The sequence below is a fragment of the Gorilla gorilla genome, chromosome 1 (assembly GCF_029281585.2).
Source record: "Gorilla gorilla gorilla isolate KB3781 chromosome 1, NHGRI_mGorGor1-v2.1_pri, whole genome shotgun sequence".
Lineage (NCBI taxonomy): Eukaryota > Metazoa > Chordata > Mammalia > Primates > Hominidae > Gorilla > Gorilla gorilla.
This window is the reverse complement of record NC_073224.2, coordinates 116,126,488-116,149,770: the sequence shown is the minus strand read 5'-3', so window position 1 is coordinate 116,149,770 and position 23,283 is coordinate 116,126,488. Positions and strand designations below refer to the sequence as shown.

Sequence of the window (23,283 nt, the reverse complement as noted above, 5' to 3'; positions counted from 1 at the left end):
AGGTCATAGATCAGCAGCACCCCAAGGCAGAATAATTTTTCTTAGTACAGGACAAAATGAAGTCTCCCATGTCTACTTGTTTCTACACAGACACAGCAACAATCCGATTTCTCTATCCCTTCCCCACCTTTCCCCCTTCTCTGTTCCACAAAACCGCCATCGTCATCATGGCCTGTTCTCAATGAGCTGTTGGGTACACCTCCCAGACGGGGTGTAGGCCGGGCAGAGGGTCTCATCACTTCCCAGAAGGGGCGGCCGGGCAGAGGCGCCCCTCACCTCCCGGACGGGGCGGCTGGCCGGGCGGGGGCTGGCCCCCACCTCCCTCCTGGACGGGGCGGATGGTCCCCCCACCTCCCTCCCGGACGGGGCGGCTGGCCGGGCGGGGGCTGACCCCCCACCTCCCTCCCGGACAGGGCGGCTGGCCGGGCGGGGGCTGACCCCCTACCTCCCTCCCAGACGGGGCGGCTGCCGGGCGGAGGGGCCCCTCACTTCTCAGATGGGGCGGCTGCCGGGCTGAGGGGCTCCTCACCTCCCAGACGGGGTCGCGGCCGGGCAGAGGCGCTCCTCACATCCCAGACGGGGCGGCGGGGCCGAGGCGCTCCCCACGTCTCAGACGATGGGCGGCCGGGCAGAGACGCTCCTCACTTCGTAGATGGGATGGCGGCCGGGAAGAGGTGCTCCTCACTTCCCAGACTGGGCAGCTGGGCAGAGGGGCTCCTCACATCCTAGACGATGGGCAGCCAGGCAGAGACGCTCCTCACTTCCCAGACGGGGTGTCGGCTGCAATCTTGGCACTTTGGGAGGCCAAGGCAGGCGGCTGGGAGGTGGAGGTTGTAGCGAGCCGAGATCAAGCCACTGCACTCCAGCCTGGGCAACATTGAGCACTGAGTGAGGGAGACTCCATCTGCAATCCCGGCACTTCGGGAGGCCGAGGCTGGCGGATCACTCGCTGTTAGGAGCTGGAGACCAGCCCGGCCAACACAGCAAAACCCCGTCTCCACCAAAAAAATACGAAAAGCAGTCAGGCGTGGCGGCACGTGCCTGCAATCGCAGGCACTCGGCAGGCTGAGGCAGGAGAATCAGGCAGGGAGGTTGCAGTGAGCCGAGGTGGCAGCAGTACAGTCCAGCTTCGGCTCGGCAGCAGAGGGAGACCGTGGAAAGAGAGGGAGAGGGAGACCGTGGGGAGAGGGAGAGGGGGAGGGAGAGGGCCAAATAATTTTTTAAGACGGTAAAATATTAATGCTTGTTAGGTTTTTTCCTTTGTGTTAGGTCAACACCAGCACATTCATGTCTTCCAGACAAGTAATAGAGATTACCGCCCATTAGTCTGCACTTACTACATTAAAACCCATCTTTATTTTATTTTGTTGTTTTTGTTTTGTTTTGTTTTTTTGAGAGGGAGTCTCACTCTGTCACCCAGGCTGCAGTGCAGTGGTGTGATCTCGGCTCACTGCAACCTCTGCTTCCCAGGTTCAAGCAATTCTCCTGCCTCAGCCTCCCAAGTAGCTGGGACTACAGGCATGAGCCACCATGCCTGGAAAATTTTTTGTATTTTTAGTAGAGATGGGGTTTTGCCATGTTGGCCAGGCTGGTCTTGAACTCCTGATCTCAAGTGATCTGCCTGCTTTGGCCTCCCAAGGTGTTGGGATTACAGGCGTGAGCTACTGCACCCAGCCCCATTTTTATTTTATTGTGCTTTACTCTTTTGTTTTTTTGTTACACTTTAGCTTGGTAGTTTAGTCTCCTTCCTGGTTATATAAAGGAAGCCTCTTTGATTTTAGTAGTAAGCTGTTTCTGATTCGCTTTGTAGGGTACATTACTTCTAAGAAGGTGTCCCACCTAAATAATACGTTCTTTTAAAAATTTATTATTTTTATTTTAGATTCGGGGGTACATGTACAGGTTTGGTTTTTATTTTTTAATTTTTAAAAATTTGCTTTCCTGGTAACTCACAGAACAGCAGGTTTATTACACGGGTATATTGTGTGATGCTGGGGTTTGGGCTTCTAATGATCCCATGGCCTAAGCAGTGAACATAGTACCTATAGGTAGTTTCTCAACCTTAGCCCTTCTCCCTCCCTCTCCCTTTTGTGATCTCCAGTGTTTATTATTCCTTACTTTGTGTCCTTGTGTACCCAATGTTTAGTTCCCATGTATAAGTGAGAACATGTGGTATTTCTGTTTTCTGTGTTAAGTTGCTTAGGCTAATGACCTCCAGCTATATTCATGTTGCTGCAAAGGACATGATTTCGTTCTTTTTTATGGCTATGTAAAGAATATGTTTTAAGATTTCCCACCTAGAGAATATGTTCTTCTGAAATTAACCCTAGGTTCTTGGACCATAGATTTCTGACCACTGATCACATCTCAGATTTTGAGAACTGACTTTTTTTGGTTAACTTTTTTTTTTCTTATTAAAAAAAAATTTGTTTTGGTATGGAATAAAAAGCCTTATCCAGAAATAGCCATAGTTACACCTTGATGTATAATCTTGTAGACCTTTTTAAATACATATATATGATAATTACATCTATATAATTGAAATTGAATTGATTATACTACACATATTTTATAATCTTTTTTATCTTAATAGATTGTATATATCTTTCAAGATACATTTGATTGGGGCCTGTATTAGTCTGTTTTCACACTACTTATAAAGACATACCTGAGACTGGGAAGAAAAAGAGGTTTAATTGGATTTAATAGTTCCACATGGCTGAGAAGGCCTCAGAATCATGGTGGGAGGCTAAGGCACTTCTAACATGGCAGCAGCCAAACCATGTCATTCTGCCCCTGGCCCCTCCAAATCTCATGTCTTCACATTTCAAAACCAGTCATGCATTCCCAGCAGTCCCCCAAAGTCTTAATTCATTTAGGCATTAACCCAAAAGTCCAAAGTCCAAAGTCTCATCTGAGATAAGGCAAGTCCCTTCTGCCTGTGAGCCTGTAAAATCAAAAGCAAGCTAGTTACTTCCTAGATACAATGGAGGTACGGGTATTTCGTAAATACGGCCATTCCAAATGGGAGAAATTGGCCAGAACAAAGGAGTTACAGGTCCCATGCATGTCCGAAATCCAGCGGGACAGTCAAATTTTGAAGCTCCAAAATCATCTCCTTTGAGTCCAAGTCTCACATCCAGGTCATGCTGATGCAAAAGGTGGGTTCCCATGGTCTTGGGCAGCTCCACCCCTGTAGCTTTGCAGGGTCCAACCTCCCTCCCGGCTGCTTTCACTGGCTGGTGTTGAGTGTCTGTGGCTTTTCCAGGCGCATTGGTGCAAGCTGTCAGTGGATCTACCATTCTGGGATCTGGAAGATGGTGGCCCACTTCTCACAGCTCCACTAGGCAGTTCCCCAGTAGGGACTCTGTGTGGGGGCTCCCAACCCACATTTTCCTTCCGCACCGCCCTAGCAGAGGTTCTCCATGAGGGCTCCGCCCCTGCAGCAAACTTTTGCCTGGGCATCTGGGTGTTTCCATACATCTTCTGAAATCTAGGCGGAGGTTCCCAAACCTCAGTTCTTGTCTTCAGCGCACTCGCAGGCTCAGCACCACATGGACGCTGCCAAGGCTTTGGGCTTGCACTCTCTGAAGCCACAACCCAAGCTCTATGTTGGCCCCTTTCAGCCATGGCTGGAGCAACTGGGACACAGGGCACCAAGTCCCTAGGCTGCACACAGCACGGGGACCCTGGGCCCAGCCCACGAAACCACTTTTTCCTCCTGGGTCTCTGGGCCTGTGATGGGAGGGGCTGCTCTGAAGGTCTCTAACAGGGCCTGGAGACATTTTGCCTGTGGTCTTGGGGATTAACATTAGGCTCCTTGCTACTTATGCAAATTTCTGCAGCTGGCTTGAATTTCCCCTCAAAAAATGGGTTTTTCTTTCCTGTCACATAGTCAGGCTGCAGATTTTCCAAATTTTTATGCTCTGCTTCCCTTATAAAACTGGTTAACAGCACCCAGGTTACCTCTTGAATGCTTTGCTGCTTAGAAATTTCTTCCACCAGATATTCTGAATCATCTCTCTCAAGTTCAAAGTTCCACAAATCTGTAGGGCAGGGGCAAAATGCTGCCAGTCTCTTTGCTAAAACATAACAAGAGTCTTCTTTGCTCCAGTTCCCAACAAGTTTCTTATCTCCATCTGAGACCACCTCAGCCTGGACCTTATTGTCCATATCACTATTAGCATTTTGGGCAAAGCCATTGAACAAGTCTCTAGGAAGTTCCAAATTTTCCCACATTTTCTTGTCTTCTTCTGAGCCCTTCAGATGTTCCAACTTCTGCCTGTTCCTTAGTTCCAAAGTCAATTCCACATTTTTGGTATCTTTTCAGCAATGCCCCACTCCCAGCACCAATTTACTATATTAGTCCATTTTCACGCTGCTGATAAAGACATACCCAAGACTGGGAAGAAAAAGAGCTTTAATTGGACTTACAGTTCCACATGGCTGGGGAGGCCTCTTAATCATGGTGGGAAGTGAAAGGCACTTCTTACATGGCGGCAGCAAGAGAAATGAGGAAGAAGCAAAAGCAGAAACCCCTGATAAACCCATCAGATCTCATGAGACTTACTATCATGAGAATAGCATGGGAAAGATCAGCCTCCATGATTCAATTACCTCCCCCGGGGTCCCTCCCACAGCATGTGGGAATTCTGGGAGATACAATTCAAGTTGAGATTTGGATGGAGACACAGCCAAACCATATCAGAGCCCATCTAGGGGAGGTTTCTTAATTAATTTTTTCCTGGGCTCAAGTGATCTTCCCATCTCAGCTTCCTAAGCATCTAGGACCACAGGTGTGCAGCACTAGGCCCAGCTAATTTTTAAATTTTTTTTGTAGAGATGGGGTCTCCTTATGTTGTCCAGGCTAGTCTTGTATTCCCATCTTGGCCTCCCAATGTGCTGGGATTACAGGTGTGAGCCACTCTGCCTGGCCCCATAAGAGGTCTCTTACTTTATTCAGCAGACATTGTGTATTACTGTGTGCCAGATGTTGGGCATACAGTAGTCAATAAATAGTCAAGAATGACTGCCCTCGTGGAGCTTAAGTACTAATGGAGAAAGATAGATGATCAAAATAAATAGAATTTTAAGCAGTAGTAAGTGCTATGGTGGAAGAAAAGCAGGGATGGGAGATAGGGAATATGGTTGAAGTGAAGTTCCAAAAAGAGCATAGTCAGCACATGTCTTATTGAGAAAGTATCTGAATAAACACCAAGGAAGTGTAGGGATGTACAAACAAGGAGAGACCAATGTAGGGCAGAGAAGGTGAGGGGAATGATAGGAGAAGTTGATGGGAGTGGGAATGGGGAGGTGGGTATTAGATTATATGAAGCCTAGTTGGCAGTTATAAGAGCTTCTGTTCCAATGGAGAGTTAGGTGTCATTTATATCTTGAAATGATTGCTCTAACTGCTGTGCTGAAAATAGAATGGGGGGCTGCAAGGTGTGCGAGGCAAAGACGCAGCAGAGAAACCATTTAAGAGGCTATTGCATTAATATAAGCTAGAGATGCCAGTGGTTTGGGTGAGAGCAGTGAAAAATGGTTTGGTTTCAGATGCAGTTTGGCAATATTCATGATAGGAGTTACTGACAGATTGGATGTGGGGTGTAACAGAAAGAAGAGTTATGACACCAAGGTTTTTGGCCTGAAAACAAGAAAAATGGAGCCACCATCCACTGACATGGGGAACATTAGGAGGAGTAAGTTTGGAGGAAAATATTTAAGAGTTCATTCAGTTTGGGACATAATAAGTTTGAGGTGCTTACTACACAAGTGGAAATGTTGAATAGGCAGAGGTCTTGGCTGGAGATAAAATTTGGAAGTTGTGGCCTATATATGGTATTTAAAATTATAAAGCGGGATAAAATGGTCAAAGAAGACAAGATAGGAAATAGCAGAGCTCAGAGAATTGAGGCCTGGGCCCTCGATGGTTAGAAGTTTGGAAGATAAGGAAGAATAAGCAAAGGAGACTGAGAAGAAACAGCCAGGGAAGTACAAGGAAAACCTAGAGAGGCTACAGCTCTGGAAACTATGTGAAGACTCTTACCTGGTTTTAGCATGTGACTTCCCTTCCAGACCCAGTGGGTTGATTTTTCTCTTCTGTGAGTTTCTAAAATTAAATGTATACACTATCTTCCTTCCCTCCACATCTTCCCCAGACATTTAGCTTTAACAAGAAAAGTTTTTTTTTTTTAATAAACAAAATTCATTGTAAATACTCTGGCAACTATTGTTCTCCGAGCAACAGCTCTTATGCATTGGGGCCACCCTGAGCAGTCTCTGTTACTGCTACAAAAACATGGGACTAACATCTGACTTCCAGAGAGTAAGTAGCCAAGAAAGAGAAATCATCAGCTGATCAGCTGCTGGTGAGTTGTCCCTCGTAATTCCAAGCATTCATATAGGATTGACTTTTACAGCTTCAAGAACTAGGCTATCTCTCAAACTTGATTATTACCATTTACTTATTGGTCAGTGTAAGCATGTGATAATTTGCCCTTCTTGTCACTGACAAATAGGTGGGTATATATATTAGTTACCTATTGCTGTGTAACACTTTACTCCAGAATTTAACAGCTTATGACAATATTTATTATCTCAATATTTTTGAGGGTCAGGAATTTGGGAGCAATTTAGCTAGATGGTTCTGGTGAAGGGCTTCATGAGGTTATAATCAACATGTCAACTGTGGCTACAGTCAACCAAACACTTAACTGGACCTGGAACATCCACTTCCAAGATGGCTCACTCACATGACTGTTGGCAGGAGGCCTTAGTTCCTCACCATCTGGGCCTCTCCATAGGGCTCCTTGAATGTCCATATTACTTGGCAGCTAGCTTCTCTTGGAGTTAGTGATCCAAGAGAATGATAGAGGAAGAAGGAAAAAAACCCATAATATCTTTTTATATTCTGATTTTGGAAGTCACACACTGTCATTCCTGCTACATTTTGTCTGTAAGAGGTGAATCACTAAATCTAGCCTACATTCAAGGAGAAGAGAATTAGCTCCACCTCTAGAGAATTTATGGATGTATTTTAAAATCACCACAGTTTGCCCTCTAGCCACAAATTATTTACACTTCTTCTATGTGCAAAATGCACTCACTTCCTCCCAAAATCTATCAAAAAAGTCTCCTTCTTCTATAGCATCAGCTTGAAATATAGGTAGCTGTCCTTTTAACTAGGTCCAAGTGTGGGTGTGGCTCCTTGGGTATAGTTCCTCAGGTATAGTTCCTTTTGATGTGAAGACCTGTAAACTAAAGAGACAGGTTAACTACCTATCACACACCCAACATACAGTGATATGGACAGGCAGTGATTCTGAATAGGTATAGAGATTTCCTGTTCCAAAAGGGAAAATGATGGCACAAAGAAGTTGCTGGTTCACAGCAATTCTGATAGTTGTCTAGACAAATGTCAGAAGTTCCTTGACTAGGACTTCTACTTCTGCCCAGGAGTTCTTCTCTGTGACTCTGGAATCCACCCTGTTAGTCATCCTTTCTTTTCCATTAAAAGTAGTTCATATTTGTAGCTGCATAGCTTTCTTAGCTTGCTTCTTGCCAGTAGAAATTTCAGGGCCCAGAGACCTGTTTTCATTTTGTACTATTTTTCCACCTTTCAGTTTAAGCTGGCAGTGTTTCTTTTTAAAACTTCGAGTATCCTGTGAATCTCACTGGGATTCATGCCATTAGGCAAAAGCCACATCCACCAATCTCTTCTAAATAGGCTTTTTCCACCTTGGGTTTCTGCTGGGATTGCTGAGAGATACCACTTGTAGTGGGTAGAATTGTGTCCCCCAAAAAGCTGTGTTCAAGTCCTAACCCTGATAAGGTCACCGTGAATATGACCTTATTTGGAAATAGGGTCATTACAGATGTAGTCAAGTTATAGTAAGATCACACTGGATCAGGAAGGGCCCTAACCCAACGGCTGATAGTCTTATAAGGAGAGAAATTTGGCTGGGTGCGGTGGCTTACTCCTGTAGTCTCAGCACTTTGGGAGGCCGAGGTGGGAGGATCACCTGAGGTCAGGAGTTCGAGACCAGCCTGGCCAATGTGGTAAAACCCCATGTCTACTAAAAATACAAAAATTAGCCAGGCGTGGTGGCCCATGCCTATAATCCCAGCTACTCAGGAGGCCGAGGCGTGAGAATTGCTTAAACCTGGAGGCAGAGGTTGCAGTGAGCTGAGATTGCACCACTGCACTACGGCCTGGGCGAGAGTGAGACTCTGCCTCAAAAAAAAAAAAAAAAAAAAAAAAAAGAAACTAGAAATTTGGACATGAACACAGAAAACAGAGAGAAGAAAGCCATGTGATGACAGAGGCAGAGGTTGGGGGGGGCATACATCTACAAATCAAGGAATGGCAAAGATTGCTGTCAAACATCACCAGAAGCCAGAGAGAATCATGGAACTGATCTCCCTCAGAACTTCCTGAAGGAACTAACCCTACTGACACCCACATCAGTGAACGAATAAATTCCTTTTGTTTTAAGCTACCCAGTTTGTGGTAGTTTGTTATAGCAGCCCTAGGAAACTAACATAACACCCTTAAGCTTCTTAATCCAATTTTCTAATTGAATGATTCTTTAGGTACCATTTTAGATCTTTGTGAGGTTGTGTTTTTTTTTTGAGACAGTCTCACTCTGTCACCCAGGCTGGAGTGCAGTGGTGCAATCTCGGCTCAGTGCAACCTCCGTGTCCTGGGTTCAAGTGATTCTCATGTTTCAGCCTCCCGAGCAGCTGGCATTACAGGTGTGTGCCACCATGCCCGGCTAATTTTTGTATTTTTAGTAGAGACAGGTTTCTCCATGTTGGCCAGGCTGGTCTCAAATTCCTGGCCTCAAGTGATCCTCCTGCCTTGACCTCCCAAAGTGCTGGGATTATAGGCGTGAGCCACCGTGCCTGGCCCTTTCTGAGGTCTTTTTTTTTTTTTTTTTTGAGACGGAGTCTTGCTTTGTCGCCCAGGCTGGAGTGCAGTGGCGCGATCTCGGCTCACTGCAAACTCCACCTCCCGGGTTCACGCCATTCTCCTGCCTCAGCCTCCCTAGTAGCTGGGACTACAGGCGCCCACTACCACGCCCGGCTAATTTTTTGTATTTTTAGTAGAGACGGGGTTTCACCGTGTTAGCCAGGATGGTCTCGATCTCCTGACCTCGTGATCCGCCCGCCTCGGCCTCCCAAAGTGCTGGGATTACAGGCGTGAGCCACCGTGCCCGGCCCCTTTCTGAGGTCTTAACAAAGAATTGTTATAGTCTGATCCTTGGCTTCATCTGAAATCAGTCTTTTGGTAGTGCCTTGGATTCGATCTTTGCTTGAAATCCATTTCTTAATTTTAGTGTCATTTACTAATCTGGAGATGCTGGGAATTCTCAGAATTATATAATTCTGTCCTTTTTGTTTAACTGTTCTTCCTTTAATTCATCCCTCTTTTGCATTTTAAAGTAAGCAGCAAGAAGCCAGGAGGTACTTTCAAAAGTGAAATCACTTTAGCTAGATTATCAACCAGTTTTTGGACCACAGCATCTACTTTCCATGTTATGGTAAGGCCACAGCTTTGCCATTATATAACAAGGATCCTTTTCCCTCCAGTTTCTAATCAGATTTTTTCTGCCTTTTCTTAATCTCTCACCTTTAACTTCCTCAAAGGCCATAGCGCTTCTGTTTTTTTTTAAGGCTCTTCAAACTTCACTGATGCTCTCCTCAAAGTCCTTTTAACTTCTGCCCCACTGCTGGGTTCCAAAGATACTCTCAAGTTTTAGGTCTTTATTATGGCGGCACTGGTATCCAGATATCGAAATCTGTATATTATCTATCACCATATAACAAATTATCTCAGAGCTTAGTGGCTTAGAACAACAAATATTTATTATCTCACAGATTCACTGGGTCAGGAACAGGTTCAGTTGGGAGTAGCATGGCTGAGTGGTTCTGGCCCAGGATTTCATGAGCTTATAGTCAAGATGTTGGCCATTGCTGCGGTATAGGATTGACTAGGCTTTACACATATTCTGGCAGGTTTGTTCTGGCTGTTGGCAGTATTCAGTTCCTCATCACATGGACCTTTCTATAGGACTGCTTGATATGGCACTCTCCCAGAGCAAGTGATTGATCCGACAGAAGTACAAGGAGAAAGCACTGACCCCCGCCCCCCACCTTTTTTTTTTTTTGGAGGCAAAGTCTCTGTCACCCAGGCTGGAGTGTAATGGCACAAACTTGGCTCACTGCAACCTCCTCCTCCCGGGTTCAGGTGATTCTCCTGCCTTATCCTCCTGAGTAGCTGAGACTATAGGCACGTGCCACTAATGCCTGGTTAATTTTTGTATTTTTAGTAGAGATGGGGTCATGTTGGCCAGGCTGGTCTCGAACTCCTGACCTCAAGTGATCCACCCACCTCAGCCTCCCAAAGTTCTGGGATTATAGGCAAGAGCCACCACACCCGGCCATTTACCCCGCTTTTTTTTTTTTTTTTTACCTTGTCTTGGAAGTCACAGATTATCAATTCTGCCATATTCTATTGTTAAGTGAGTCACTAAGTCCAGCCCACACTGAAGGGAAGATTATCAAATAATTTTTGGACATATTTTTAAAACAACACGAAGCATTCTAAAAAAAAGAAAACACAATGAATTCATAGAAGCAGAGAATAGAATGGTAGTTATCAGGAGCTGTGGGGCAGAGGGGGTGGATTAGAGAGATGTTGAAGGATACAAAATTTCAGTTAAAAGTTCAAGAGATCTGTTGTACAACGTGGTGACAGTAGTTAATAACAATGTTTTCAGCCAGGTGGGGTGGCTCATGCCTATAATCCCAGCACTTTGGGAGGCCAAGGCGGGCGGATTACTTGACAGCCCGGCCAACATGGTGAAACCCCATCTCTACTAAAAATACAAAAATTAGCCAGGCGTGGTGGTGTGCATCTGTAATCCCAGCTACTTGGGAGACTGAAGCACAAGAATTGCTTGAACCTGGGGTATGGAGTTTGCAGTGAGCTGAGATGGTGCCTCTGTACTCCAGCCTAGGTGACAGAGCAAGACTTCATCTCAAAAAAAGAAAAAAAAAAACAACCAGTGTTTTGTACATCTGAAAATTGCTGAGAGAGTAGATTTTAAGGGTTATTGTTGCAAATAAGTTTGTGAGGTAATGCATATGCTGATAGTTTGATGTAGTCATTCCACAAGGCATACATATTTCAAAATATGTTATATACCATAATATATGCAATTTTTGTCAGTTAAAAATAAATAATGAAAAATAATACAAAAAAGCAAGCAAACAAACGGAATAGTGTAGTTAGCTGCTGTTGAACTTTAGTAGCAGGGAAAGTCTAATGTTGGCTATTGCCATTGTCATATTAATTGGCCTAATAAGTAAAGTGGGAACCAGGGACTTAAAATTGCATATCATTGCTGGGCGCGGTGGCTCACACCTGTAATCCCAGCACTTTGGGAGGCTGAGGTCAGGAGGTCAAGATCAGCTTTGTCAACATGGTGAAACCCCATCTCTACTAAATCTACTAAGTATACAAAAAATTAGCCGGGTGTGGTGGCAGGTGCTTATAATCCCAGCTACTCGGGAGGCTAAGGCAGGAGAATTGCCTGAACCTGGGAGACAGAGGTTGCAGTGAGCCGAGATCGCTCCACTGCACTCCAGCCTGGGCGGCAGAGCGAGACTTTGTCTCAAAAAAGAAAAAAAATTGCATATCATCCAGAACACAGAAGATCTAGTGAAACAATTTCTTCAGGTTTTTCTTTTGCTGAGGCATCACTCCAATATCTCTTTGGGTAACAAAGACTCATTCGTGTACCTGTGCCATCTTAAGTATTCAGAGTGACAAATGCTAAGCATGTGTGTGTTTATATGTGTTTGTGTTATAATCATCTGAAACAACCTTAACATAGAATTATTGCTTAAACTTTTTTTTAAAGGACTCTTTAAATGATATCTTATTCAGAAACCCAATGTGTACAACATACAAAAATGGAACTACCCTTGTTAAAGGGAGGTGGGTCCAGAGTTCCACTGGCTCGGCATCCCTTTTAACCCTTCCTTATGTTGATGTCAGATATTCAAGGAACATAGTTTGAAAAACTATACCATACCATCAGATCCCTTTCCAGCTTAATTCACAAAAATCTATTAATCTGTAAGATAGCAGAGCTCAGGAAGATAGCCATAATAGCAAAATAGCACACCGCTGTGTGGCAGGCTGATTTCTGATACTGTCTCTTGTGTACTAGCCAATGAAAAGCCATTTTGGTTTAGGGAATTAGTTGGTGATTAGGCAGCCATGGATATCTGTAGAGTACTTTTCATTAGTCTGTTATCTTATCTAATTTTTTCTTCTCTAACAGAATACTACAACACATCTTTGCAGGATTCTTTGCAAATTCTGCCATTCCTGGATCTCCACACCCTTTTTCCTGGTAAGTGACTAATTGTTTTCTATCTTACTCTATTGGAGTGACATCATTTTAGGTGCTGTCATTTCTGTGCAGTAGAGAAAAACAGCTGCATAGGCCGGGTATGGTGGCTCATGCCTCTAATCCCAGCACTTTGGGAGGCCGAGGCTGGTGGATCACGAGGTCAGGAGATCGAGGCCATCCTGGCTAACATGGTGAAACCCCGTCTCTACTAAAAATATAAAAAATTAGCCAGGCGTGGTGGCATGCTTCTGTAGTCCCAGCTACTCAGAGGCTGAGGCAGGAGAATCACTTGAACCCGGGAGGTGGAGGTTGCAGTGAGCCGAGATCGCGCCACTGTACTCCAGCCTGGGCGACAGAAAGAGACCCTGTCTCAAAAAAAAAAAAAAAGAAAAAAAAAAAAGAGCTGCATAGGTGAGTATGTAGATGTAACTGGAGGCTGCTACTCTGCCATTATCTGCTAAGCCCAAACTTAATCAGAACTTTTTTTTTTTATTATTCAGGCTCAGGAAGGCCGTCCTGGTCCCCCAGGATGTTTGGGTGCTAGAAATGTCTTGATTCCTTTTATATTCAGGTCTGAGAGTTGTATTGAGGTAGAGAATGAGATGGTCTCTGCCAGGCTTGGTATCTGATTTGTGGGTTTCCCCAGTAGACTACACAGGAATATTTTACTCCTTAAGAATTTCTGAAATTGAAAACATTATGCTGAACTTTATTTTTTTCAAAGTAAGAGGATTTGTCAGAAGAAACAATAGGCTGTAATTCAGTATCAGAGTGACACTTATGTATGATGGGATTAAAGATGGAATTTCTTCTTGTCTGAGAAATTATTTGCTGCTTCTAACTGTGGCCCAGAAGGTTTCTTTGCTCAAAGGAACCTCAGTCCTTTTAGGACCTCTGTCATCCAGTAGTCTGGACCTCTGCTGGTAGTGTACCAGCAGCTCTGGGGGAAAATAAAAAAAAACGGTGTTGCCAAGTCCCTTTTATAATTGCTCTAAGTTGTGATTCAGAGAGACTGCTATGGCTGCTTCTCTACTTGAAAGCTCCTCATTGTCCAGAACTGGGGGCGGCCTCTTATAATGAGGGATGTTTGCTGTAGATTTTGACCAGTCATGAAGGGAAAACTCTCCTTAAAAAGCAGCTCCATCTGTGTTTAATATCAGTGGGCACAGAAAACACAAATTTTTGAAACCAACAGGCAATGAGTCACTCTTTTTGTTCTGGCGTGTCATGTGGTACTTTAGGTAGCTTCACATTTTATGTTCTAGTTAAGTAAAATTCCTAGAGAATGAGGTACTATCTCTGGATAGTCTGTTTGATCTTGAAAATGTATAGAATTCTTTGCCTCTTGATCCTGGAGGACTAGTGACTTTCCAGCTCTGAGAGAGAACAGGATCCCTCTGCCAATTTTTTTCTGTGGTGTAAGGCAGAGCCTGGTCACTCCATCTAATGCTGTCTGTCTCATCTCACGTATAGGAGCGGGATGCTGCACTCCAACCCTGGGGACTATGCCTGGGGTCAGACAGGGCTTGATGCCATTGTAACCCAGGTGAGGAGCTGCCTTTTGAGGGTGTCTGTTCAGTGTGTCTCATGGTTCCACAGGCTTCCTGCTTTCCTTCTGCTACTTTCTGAAATGGCAGTCACTCTGCTTTCTCTAATATTTTGAGCTTTGGGGTTTCCATTTTACTAAAGGGATGAATGATTTATGGGGTTAGCTCAGCATCCATGCACTTCCTAGGTCCGAGGGAATTTCTAGAAGATGGTTTCACCTCCATAGGAAGAAAAGACTTCTATAACAAATAGTATTTTGTATTTTTGTCTCTCTTGCTCAGTTCTATAAGGATTCTATTAACAAATATTTCACAAAAAAAGGAGGGTTTCCTCACATGTTGAAGCAGGGATTTCTGCTAGATGGAGCAAAGTAGGGGAAGGAAGCAGAGAAAAAGGTATTCCCATGCCATGTATAATTGCTTCCACTTGTTTATGTTCATTTTAATTTGATTGGTTTTTCATTTCCGTTGTGGATTTCTGAGACTAGAAAGCATGTCCTTTATATTCAGTCGTCTTATAGGCAGTAATCTACCTATTTCTTGGCTCATGTTATGCTGCTTTTCATACTCTCGCTTTTTTCTTCTTCCAGCAGATGAAGCTTTTGGACCAGTTACATTTTACTTTTTATTAAGCTATAGTTTTACTCGTGACATCACAACCCTTTTGCTGCCTCTGAAGTTGCTTTATGCCTAGAGGTGGGCCTTGCAATCATGGGTTTGTCTGTAGGCTTATACGAATGTCACTCTGAAATTGTAAAGCAATTATGAGTGTTCTGGCAGCAGGAAAGGGGAAACCCAAGCCTCTCAGAGCCTTGCAGAAGTAAGAGTAACTAACATACCTAATGTCTGCACTGTTTGTTCTCAGCTGGAGCAGTTCCCTCTCCAGGGATATTGAGATGTCTGCCACTTCGTCTTTTTCTTTCTCTTTTTTTTGTAGCTTTTAGGACAACTGGAAAACACAGGCCCTCCCCCAGCTGACAAGGAAAAGATCACATCTCTTCCAACAGTGACAGTAACTCAGGAACAAGTTGGTAGGTTCATTTTTATACTTATTCTGTCATCTTCTGATCTCGGTTCAAAATCCTGGTATCTTCTGACAGGTGAAAAGTTTAAAAAGTGAACAAAATAAAAAGACAAAAAAATAAGAAAAAAAATCCCAATACCTTCCTATATTAAGGACCTTTAAGTGAAGCTATAGCCCTCTAAAATTCCTATCTGGGTGCCAAATCTGGAAAGTTCCTACCCCTTTATTAGGTTAGTCAGTTGGTATTTCCTGAGCAATTATGTCTCTTTTTTAGGTGCCATTGGGAATAAAGAGGTACAAAGATAGATAAGACTTGATTGTAACAAGTTGAAGAAAAACTGATCAAATGATTAAAAACTGTGTTGGACACATGATACTGACATTGGGGAAAGGAGAAGAAAAAAATAGGCTGGGAGTTTGTTTCAAATCTACTTTGTGTCAGGTACAGTTAGGTATCTTAGTCATAGATACTGTTTTATTTGTAAGCACTGGAGGAATTTAGTGACAAGGGACAGCATTTTGGTCTGGGAGTTTCTGTTCCCATCAGTTCGGGTTTAGAGTTAGAGATTTTAAAGACAAGGTGGGCCATCTTAGGTCATTCTATTTAAGGAAAAGTATGAACTAATATACGTGGTGTGTGAGTCAGGTAAAGTGGTCTTTAGGGAAGATTAGTCTAGGGGCAGTGTGTGAAACATTGGAAGTGAGAGAGAGCAGAAACAGGGATTTTAGAGTCTGTTGCAGCAGTCCAGATGAGGTTCAGGTGATGGTGACAATACTAACAGAAAGGAAAGGATTCAGAAGATCATTTTGGAGAAAGGCTTTCCTCACTCATTGCATAATGGGATGAAGGAGGGGAAAGAGTCAAAGAGAATTCTGAGATTTCACAGCTTTGTAACTATAAACATGGTGCTGCCATCTTAAGGGACAGGGAAATAGTGAATGGACCCTGGTTTGGGTAAGGAGATGAGGTGATGTTTTACATTTTTTAATTTGTTGATTTTTGAGGTGCCAGCTGAGAATCCAAGTGAAGAGGAGCTGGGGATTGCTGTGGAGCTGGTTTGAGGGAAAACTAAGTTGTAGCAAAGTATAGGATATATTTGGAGGGTTAAGACCGTGGAATTTGGGATACTAGCTGGGAGGCTGTTGCAGCAGACTAGGCATGAGAAGTAAAAGAATTAGGGCTAAGGTGATAGGAATGGAGAGTAAGGAGTAAATCTATTAAGTAGTAGTACTGCTCCAAATGCCTTATCTGCTGTTGGTTCATGGAGCATATCCCAGCCACTAGGCGTATAGACTAGCTGACAGTATTAGCCAAATTTGGGAAACTCAAAACTTGCTGCTTGGAGCTCCCAGTATAGTTCATGACTGTTTTTTCTCAGAGAAGAGGGCTTTCTGTCTCTTGATTTGGTGACCTGAGCTAGACTTCGACTTTGCAGTTCTGCAGCACCACTTCTGGTATAGCTTTTCTGGTATAGCTTCTGGTATTTTCTTCTTTTCTGGTATAGCTTTTATTAACAATTTTTTTTTTTTTTGAGACAGAGTCTTGCTCTGTCATCCAGGCTGGAGTGCAGTGGCGCAATCTTGGCTCACTGCAACCTCCGCCTCCCGGGTTCAAGCAATTCTCTGCCTCAGCCTCCTGAGTAGGTGGGTTTACAGGCGCTCACCATCACACCCAGCTAATCTTTGTATTTTTAGTAGAGACAGGGTTTTTACCATCTTGGCCAGGCTGGTCTTGAACTCCTGACCTCGTGATCCACCCGCCTTCACCCTCATTAACAGTTTTTACAGAGGACTTTAGGGCAGCCACACTGAAATAGGATGCTTCATCCCATGCTGAAAAGAGCATGGTGAAAGTGGCAAGTGGCTTGAGACGCTGCACTGATAAGATTGCTGAGATGAATCCCTTGGCTATGGTGGACAGATTCATAGTGGCAACTGACTGCCAGAGGACTGTCACACATTGGGAAGATGTTTTTCCTGTTTCACTGAACAGATCATCTAAGCCCCAGTTTATTTCTTCCAAGTCTTTACATCAAAAAATAGGCCTTATATAGTTCCTATATAGGCCTTTTTGGAGTAGGCCCCATTCATCATTCCTTCTTTTCATGTCTCTGTCTACTACCACCTTTACCCTCATTTTGAAATACAATTCATGCCTCTTAGCTGCCTGCTACTTGGGTGTACATTTTCTTTTGTCTCTTGTGTCTTTTCTTTATGCATTCGTAGGGTTGGTAGAGACATTGGGTTAGTTTTTTCTTCTTTCCTTTTGCCTGTTTACTTTAAAAGGCATTTCCTTCTTCAACAGATATGGGTTTAGAGTGTCCAGTATGCAAAGAAGATTACACAGTTGAAGAGGAAGTCCGGCAGTTACCTTGCAATCACTTCTTTCACAGCAGTTGTATTGTGCCGTGGCTAGAACTGGTGAGTACAGCAAATCATGGCTTCTTTGGGGGATGATTCAGAGTAAAGGTATAGTTAACAGTTCCTCGAGATCCAAGTAGATCAGATTTTATCCCATAAATCCCTGGCTTACTCTGATACTGTTATTTGTTTGGAACTTTTCTGACCAAGGGTTGCAAACTATGTTCTACAGGTCATTGTGTCCTGCCACCTGTTATTGTAAATAAAATTTTATTGGAACACAGCTATGTTCATTTGTTTATAGATTGTGGCTACTTTTGTGCTACATCAGCAGAGTTGATTAGTTGTAACAGCTGTGGTGTGGCCTGCAAAGCCTAAAATATTTATTTTCTGTCCCTTATGTATTTGTTTTGAGACAGAGTCTCACTCTGTCACCCAGACTGGAGTGCAGTGGCGTGATCTCAGCTCACTGAAACCTCTACCTCCTGTTTTCAAGTGATTCTTGTGTCTCAGTCTCCAGAGTAGCTAGGATTACAGGCGTGCACCACCATGCCCAGCCAATTTTTGTGTTTTTAGTAGAGACAGGGTTTCGCCATGCTGATCTCAAACTCCTGACCTCAAGTGATCCACCTGCCTCGGCCTCCCAAAATATTGGGATCAAAGGTGTGAGCCAGTGCACTCGGCCAATTTTCCTGTCCCTTTAAACAAAAAGTTTGCTGACCTCTGCTCTAGACCATATGGGAAGTAATGGGCAGTTACCCTCCCATAGATCACTCACTGTTTCTGGTTCGTTCTGTTTGGTGGTATGTATTAGCTGTTATTAACTTGCTGGCCTAGAATTATTCCTGTCAGTTCTGCTTAAAGTTCTGTTTGGGAGATATCCTGGTATCACACCTTAGAGCCAGTGCATGCTCTATGAGGATGCATTCCCTATTGTTTTTCTATTCCATGTCATAATTTTTGATGTGACAATTCTCAGGGTTATTTAAGTGTACAATACTCCCAGCTTCTCAGGCCAGGATCTTCACATAGACTAATATTTTTCTGTTTCAGCATGACACATGTCCTGTATGTAGGAAGAGCTTAAATGGTGAGGACTCTACTCGGCAAAGCCAGAGCACTGAGGCCTCTGCAAGCAACAGATTTAGTAATGACAGTCAGCTGCATGACCGATGGACTTTCTGAAGCTAAAGACCACACCTGAATCAGGGCTGTGATAATCATCTTACCATAGCTGTAAATTGTATCAAAACAAAAAATTAGTAGATGGATTTAGGAATCATGTAAGAAACTCAACACATAATATAAATGCAATGAATGTTTTTCTTCTTTAAATTTAAAGTTAGTATCTACAGATGGAATTGTATCTACAACCAAATGCCTCTTATCCCTGAATTCAGAGTGATAATTTTGTAAGTGTGAAACTTAATTATGTAGGGCTCCCCCCATCTGAATAGAATTAATTCCTTAAAGTCTAGTTAGGGTCCTGCTGTCTGTCATGTTGCCTTGTAACGGATGTTTCCACCTCCTTCTCCAACCTCTACCCCACCATTAGTGTATTTTACTATAAAAACAGTGGAACCACAGCCCTAAAGTCCTGCTGATATAAAGTCCTTTTGTCTTAATTGTATTTAAAAAAAAAAAACTACTCTTGATCACATTAGCTATGAGGTGAGGTCAAATTCAGATATCTAAGACTAATGATTTTGTTTTGTCTTGATCCCCAGAGAGCAAATCAAAGAAAAATTACAGCAAGAAGAGAAAAGTGGTTTATCATTGTGTGCTTTGGTTTTCTTATTTTAATTTTTTTTTTTTTTTTGAGATGGAGTCTCGCTCTGTCGCCTAGGCTGTAGTGCAGTGGCACGATCTTGGCTCATTGCAAACTCTGCCTCCCGAGTTCAAGCGATTCTCCTGCCTCAGCCTCTGGAGTAGCTGGGACCACAGGCATTTGTTACCATGCCCAGCTAATTTTTTGTATATTTAGTAGAGATGGGGTTTCACCGTGTTAGCCAGGATGGTCTCAATCTCCTGACCTTGTGCTCCGCCTGCCTCAGCCTCCCAAAGTGCTGGGATTACAGGCGTGAGCCACTGCGCCTGGCCTCTTATTTTAATTTTTAAAGACTACTTCAGTTGATGCAGTTTCCCCAGAAACCTACATAACATATATTGGGAGCCTTATGTTGATAGGAATCTGATTCCCATTCCTTTTTGGGAATGAGTTGGGCAGCATACAGGCACAGAAAGACAGATGTTTGAGACCTTTGCTTCTGAGATTTTAAAAAATGATTACCGCTGGGTGCGGTGGCTCACGCCTGTAATCCCAGCACTTTGGGAGGCCGAGGCAGGCGGATCACAAGGTCAAGAGATCAAGACCAGCCTGACCAACATGGAGAAATCTTGTCTCTACTAAAAATATAAAATTAGCTGGGCGTGGTGGTGCATGCCTGTAATCCCAGCTACTCATGAGGCTGAGGTGGGAGAATCGCTTGAACCCAGGAGGTGGAGGTTGCGGTGAGCCGGATCATACCAATGCACTCCAGTCTGGGCAACAAGAGCGAAACTCCATCTCAAAAAAAAAAAAAAAAAACCCCAACTCACTGCTTTTTTTTTTTGTTTCTGTCGCCTAGGCTGGAGTGCAGTGGCACGATCTCAGCTCACCACAGCCTCGACCTCCCAGGCTCAAGTGATCCTCCCACCTCAGCCTACCAAGTGGCTGGGACTACAGGCATGTGCCACCATGCCTGGGTAATTTTTGTATTTTTGTAGAGATAGGGTTTTGCCGTGTTGCCCAGGCTGGTCTCAAACTCCTGGGCTCAAGTGATCTGCCTGCCTCAACCTCTCAAAGTGCTCAACTCATTGTTTACTGTCTTTTTTCCTAGTAATCTTAAAATAATTTGCCTCACAGAAATAGAGACAGTAAGCGTCTGCAGCCAGTTCACTGTTTTTGGTAATTCATTGGTCTTCAGGAGTTAAGATTTTACATTGTCACATTTTAATTTTTAAGCCTATTTTTCATCTCTGAAACTTTCCTTTTCTGCTTGGTTCTTGCTATACTTGGACTCAAACTGATCAGTGTGATCACGTCCAAAACAGCTTGGCCTGGGAGAGGTAGGCCTTATTTTTTCAGCCTAGTAGTGTCCCATGCACATGCTCTTTGTAGCATTCAAGTGTTTAACATTGGATAAATTAAGAAGGTCAAGAATGTTGTTGAAACTTCAAGGTCTCAAAAGGAAATGATGGGGACATAGAACAGCTGTTGGTGTACCAAAAAAAGGTACAGAGGGGCACCATTTGTATTGTCACACAACAATGATCAGAATGATCAGTTTAGAATGATCAGAACAAAAACACCACTCTTTATTGGGTCTTTTTCTTGGCTAGAAGTCTTTCCTCAGTTTTTGTTGACTATCATACACTGATTTGTGGGTGACGGAAGGGGGCTAGAGATAACGTTTCTCTGTACTTTGGTAGAGGATGAAGGAGTCAGAAAGGGAAAAGAAAAAGTGAGAGAGTGGCCTGCTAAAATAATAGCCTGCCTCTAAAAGTTGTGACCAGAAAGTATGATTCATTTGGGCCCAGAGGGAATAAAATATGTTTTTTCATATACCTCCCATATTACACCTCTGTAGTGATTGTTTATTTGGGGAATGAGATCTACTTACTGTGCGTTGCCCCTGAAATGTAGCTTGAGAATACACACTGGTTTTGAATTGGGGAGGAGGATGGAAGGAAATTAGAGGTGTATTATGAATATTTGGCCACTACTTAGATGGAGGAAGGCTATGTTGAACTTGGGACACACTGCAGTTTTCAAGTACACAATATCAGTTGTCTCAGAAAAATCATGACAGCCTGGACATATTTGCTTGTCAGTGTCTGGAGATGCCAGGACAGGCAGTTGTAGTTTTACGTACAGATAGAGAACCAATGCCTAGAGAACTAGAAAGGATCTGAGTAGCTTTAAAAAGGGTGGAAACAGAGTACTGGATAGGGGTCTGCCTTTTTATACACAGTATAGCAAACAGCATCAGACAAAGTTACATGAAGTTTTCTTCACTTTTTTTGCTCTGATGGATAGAGGATGTGAGACTCATTTTACTGTTTCCCAGACCTGTCCCACTTAATGGATCTGTTGTGTTTCTTCTTATAATGGCAGGCACCTCAGATGTCCAGGTTAATTTATGTTGAGGAGTTAGGATTCTTCAGGGATTTTTTATTATTATTATTATTATTAAATTATTTATTTATTTTTTGAGATGGAGGCTTGCTCTGTCGCCTAGGCTGGAGTGCAGTGGCGCAATCTCAGCTCACTGCAACCTCCACCTCCTGGGTTCCAGCGATTCTTCTGCCTTAGCCTCCCAAGCAGCTGGGATTACAGGCACCTGCCACCATGCCCAGCTAATTTTTTATATGTTTAGTAGAGACAAGGTTTTACCTTGTTGGCCAGGCTGGTCTTGAACTCTAGACCTCAGGTGATCTTCCAGTCGTGGCCTCCCAAAGTGCTGGGATTATAGACGGGAGCCACCATGCCCAGCCTGAGATTTATTATAAGGAATTGGTTCACACAATAATGGAGTTTGAGAAATCCCAAGATCTGCAGTGGGCCAGCTAGAGATCCAGGAGAGCTGATGGTGTAGTTCCAGTCTGAAGGTCAGCTTGGATACCCTAGAAGAGCTGATGTTTCTGTTCCAGTTCAGAGGCAGGAAAAGACTGAGGTCTTAGTTCAAGCAGTCAGGCAGGAGGACTTCTCCCTTACTTGTTCTATTCAGACCTTCAACTGATTGGATGAGGGCCACTTACATTAGGGAGGGCCATGTGCTGTATTCAGTCTACTGACTGAAATGTTAGTCTCTTCCAAAAACACCCTCACAGACACACCCAGAATACTGTATGACCAAATATCTGGGCATCATGTGGCCTAGTCAAGTTGACACATAAGATTAACCATCACAATGAGGAAAAACAGAAATGATACATGTATACAGAGTGCTCCTCATCCCGATTAAGTTTCACCAAGTTAATAATGTGTCTCTATGAGAAGTGGTTCACCATGTTGGTCAGGCTGGTTTCAAACTCCTGACCTCAGGTGACCACCCGCCTCGGCCTCCCAAAGTGCTGGGATTACAGGTGTGAGCCAGCACTCCCAGCCGACAGGTGCTTCTTAAATGTTTTCTTTGAGCAGGAATTGGTCCAGGAATTGGTTCTCAAGTTAGAAGGAAAATTTGAGGGGAAGAACTTGTTTTTTCTCCAATCAGTCTCTGATTAAATAGTTATTAGGAAAAACTCCTTGCTTATGTCTTTGTATTGCACATTTTTATATATGTATATATGTGTAAATAGAGATTTATATATTCACAGACAAACACGTGTATGCACATTTCACAATGGAGGAAGAAAGGATATGGTGTGCACTGAGGTAAAGTGAGCAGGGATACAGAAGAGAGCTGGAGCCTCACAGTCTGATTCTCTCATTGTACATAACCTTTAGGGTCTTTGTTTCCCTGAGTTCTCTGGTATGGGGCACTGTTGGCTTGGGCTGGTAGCCTGTTATTTTCTGTGATGAAGGGATTCACTGGAGGTAAAAACCTAATCATTTCCAAAGGTTGAGAATAAATGACTTTGAGGAAAGGGTGTTCATTATCCATTGCTTCTATATTATAATCAGTTGAACTACAATACGGTTATCTATTGATTTTTTTTAATTTTTCTGACAAATTATTGACACCAAATTGAATAATTCATGACCTGCATGCTTCAGCTTCTTTCTCCCTGGTTTCCAGGTGCTATTCCCTCAAGAAATGCAAATTAAATATGTCGGTCTTAATAAATCAGGAGGGAAGCATAGTCTGTGTCTGTTTTAAATGACAACAACAACAAAACAGCTTTGGGGTTTAAGAAGTGGAAGACACATTTTTATTTTTTT

General features: G+C 43.4%; 1 protein-coding gene across 2 annotated transcripts in view; it reads left to right on the top strand.

Moving 5' to 3' along the window:
* The window catches only part of RNF115 (ring finger protein 115), an 82,568-nt gene extending 61,595 nt beyond the window's left edge, over nucleotides 1-20,973 (top strand). For both annotated transcript variants that reach the window (XM_004026490.5, XM_055356970.2), the window contains 5 exons: nucleotides 12,357-12,428; nucleotides 13,902-13,974; nucleotides 14,913-15,006; nucleotides 17,305-17,420; nucleotides 18,414-20,973. In XM_004026490.5, coding sequence (XP_004026539.2) covers nucleotides 12,357-12,428; nucleotides 13,902-13,974; nucleotides 14,913-15,006; nucleotides 17,305-17,420; nucleotides 18,414-18,545 — 487 coding nt within the window. In that variant the 3' untranslated portion in view covers nucleotides 18,546-20,973. The remainder of the gene's footprint in view (nucleotides 1-12,356; nucleotides 12,429-13,901; nucleotides 13,975-14,912; nucleotides 15,007-17,304; nucleotides 17,421-18,413) is intronic.
* Nucleotides 20,974-23,283: the final 2,310 nt, after the last annotated feature.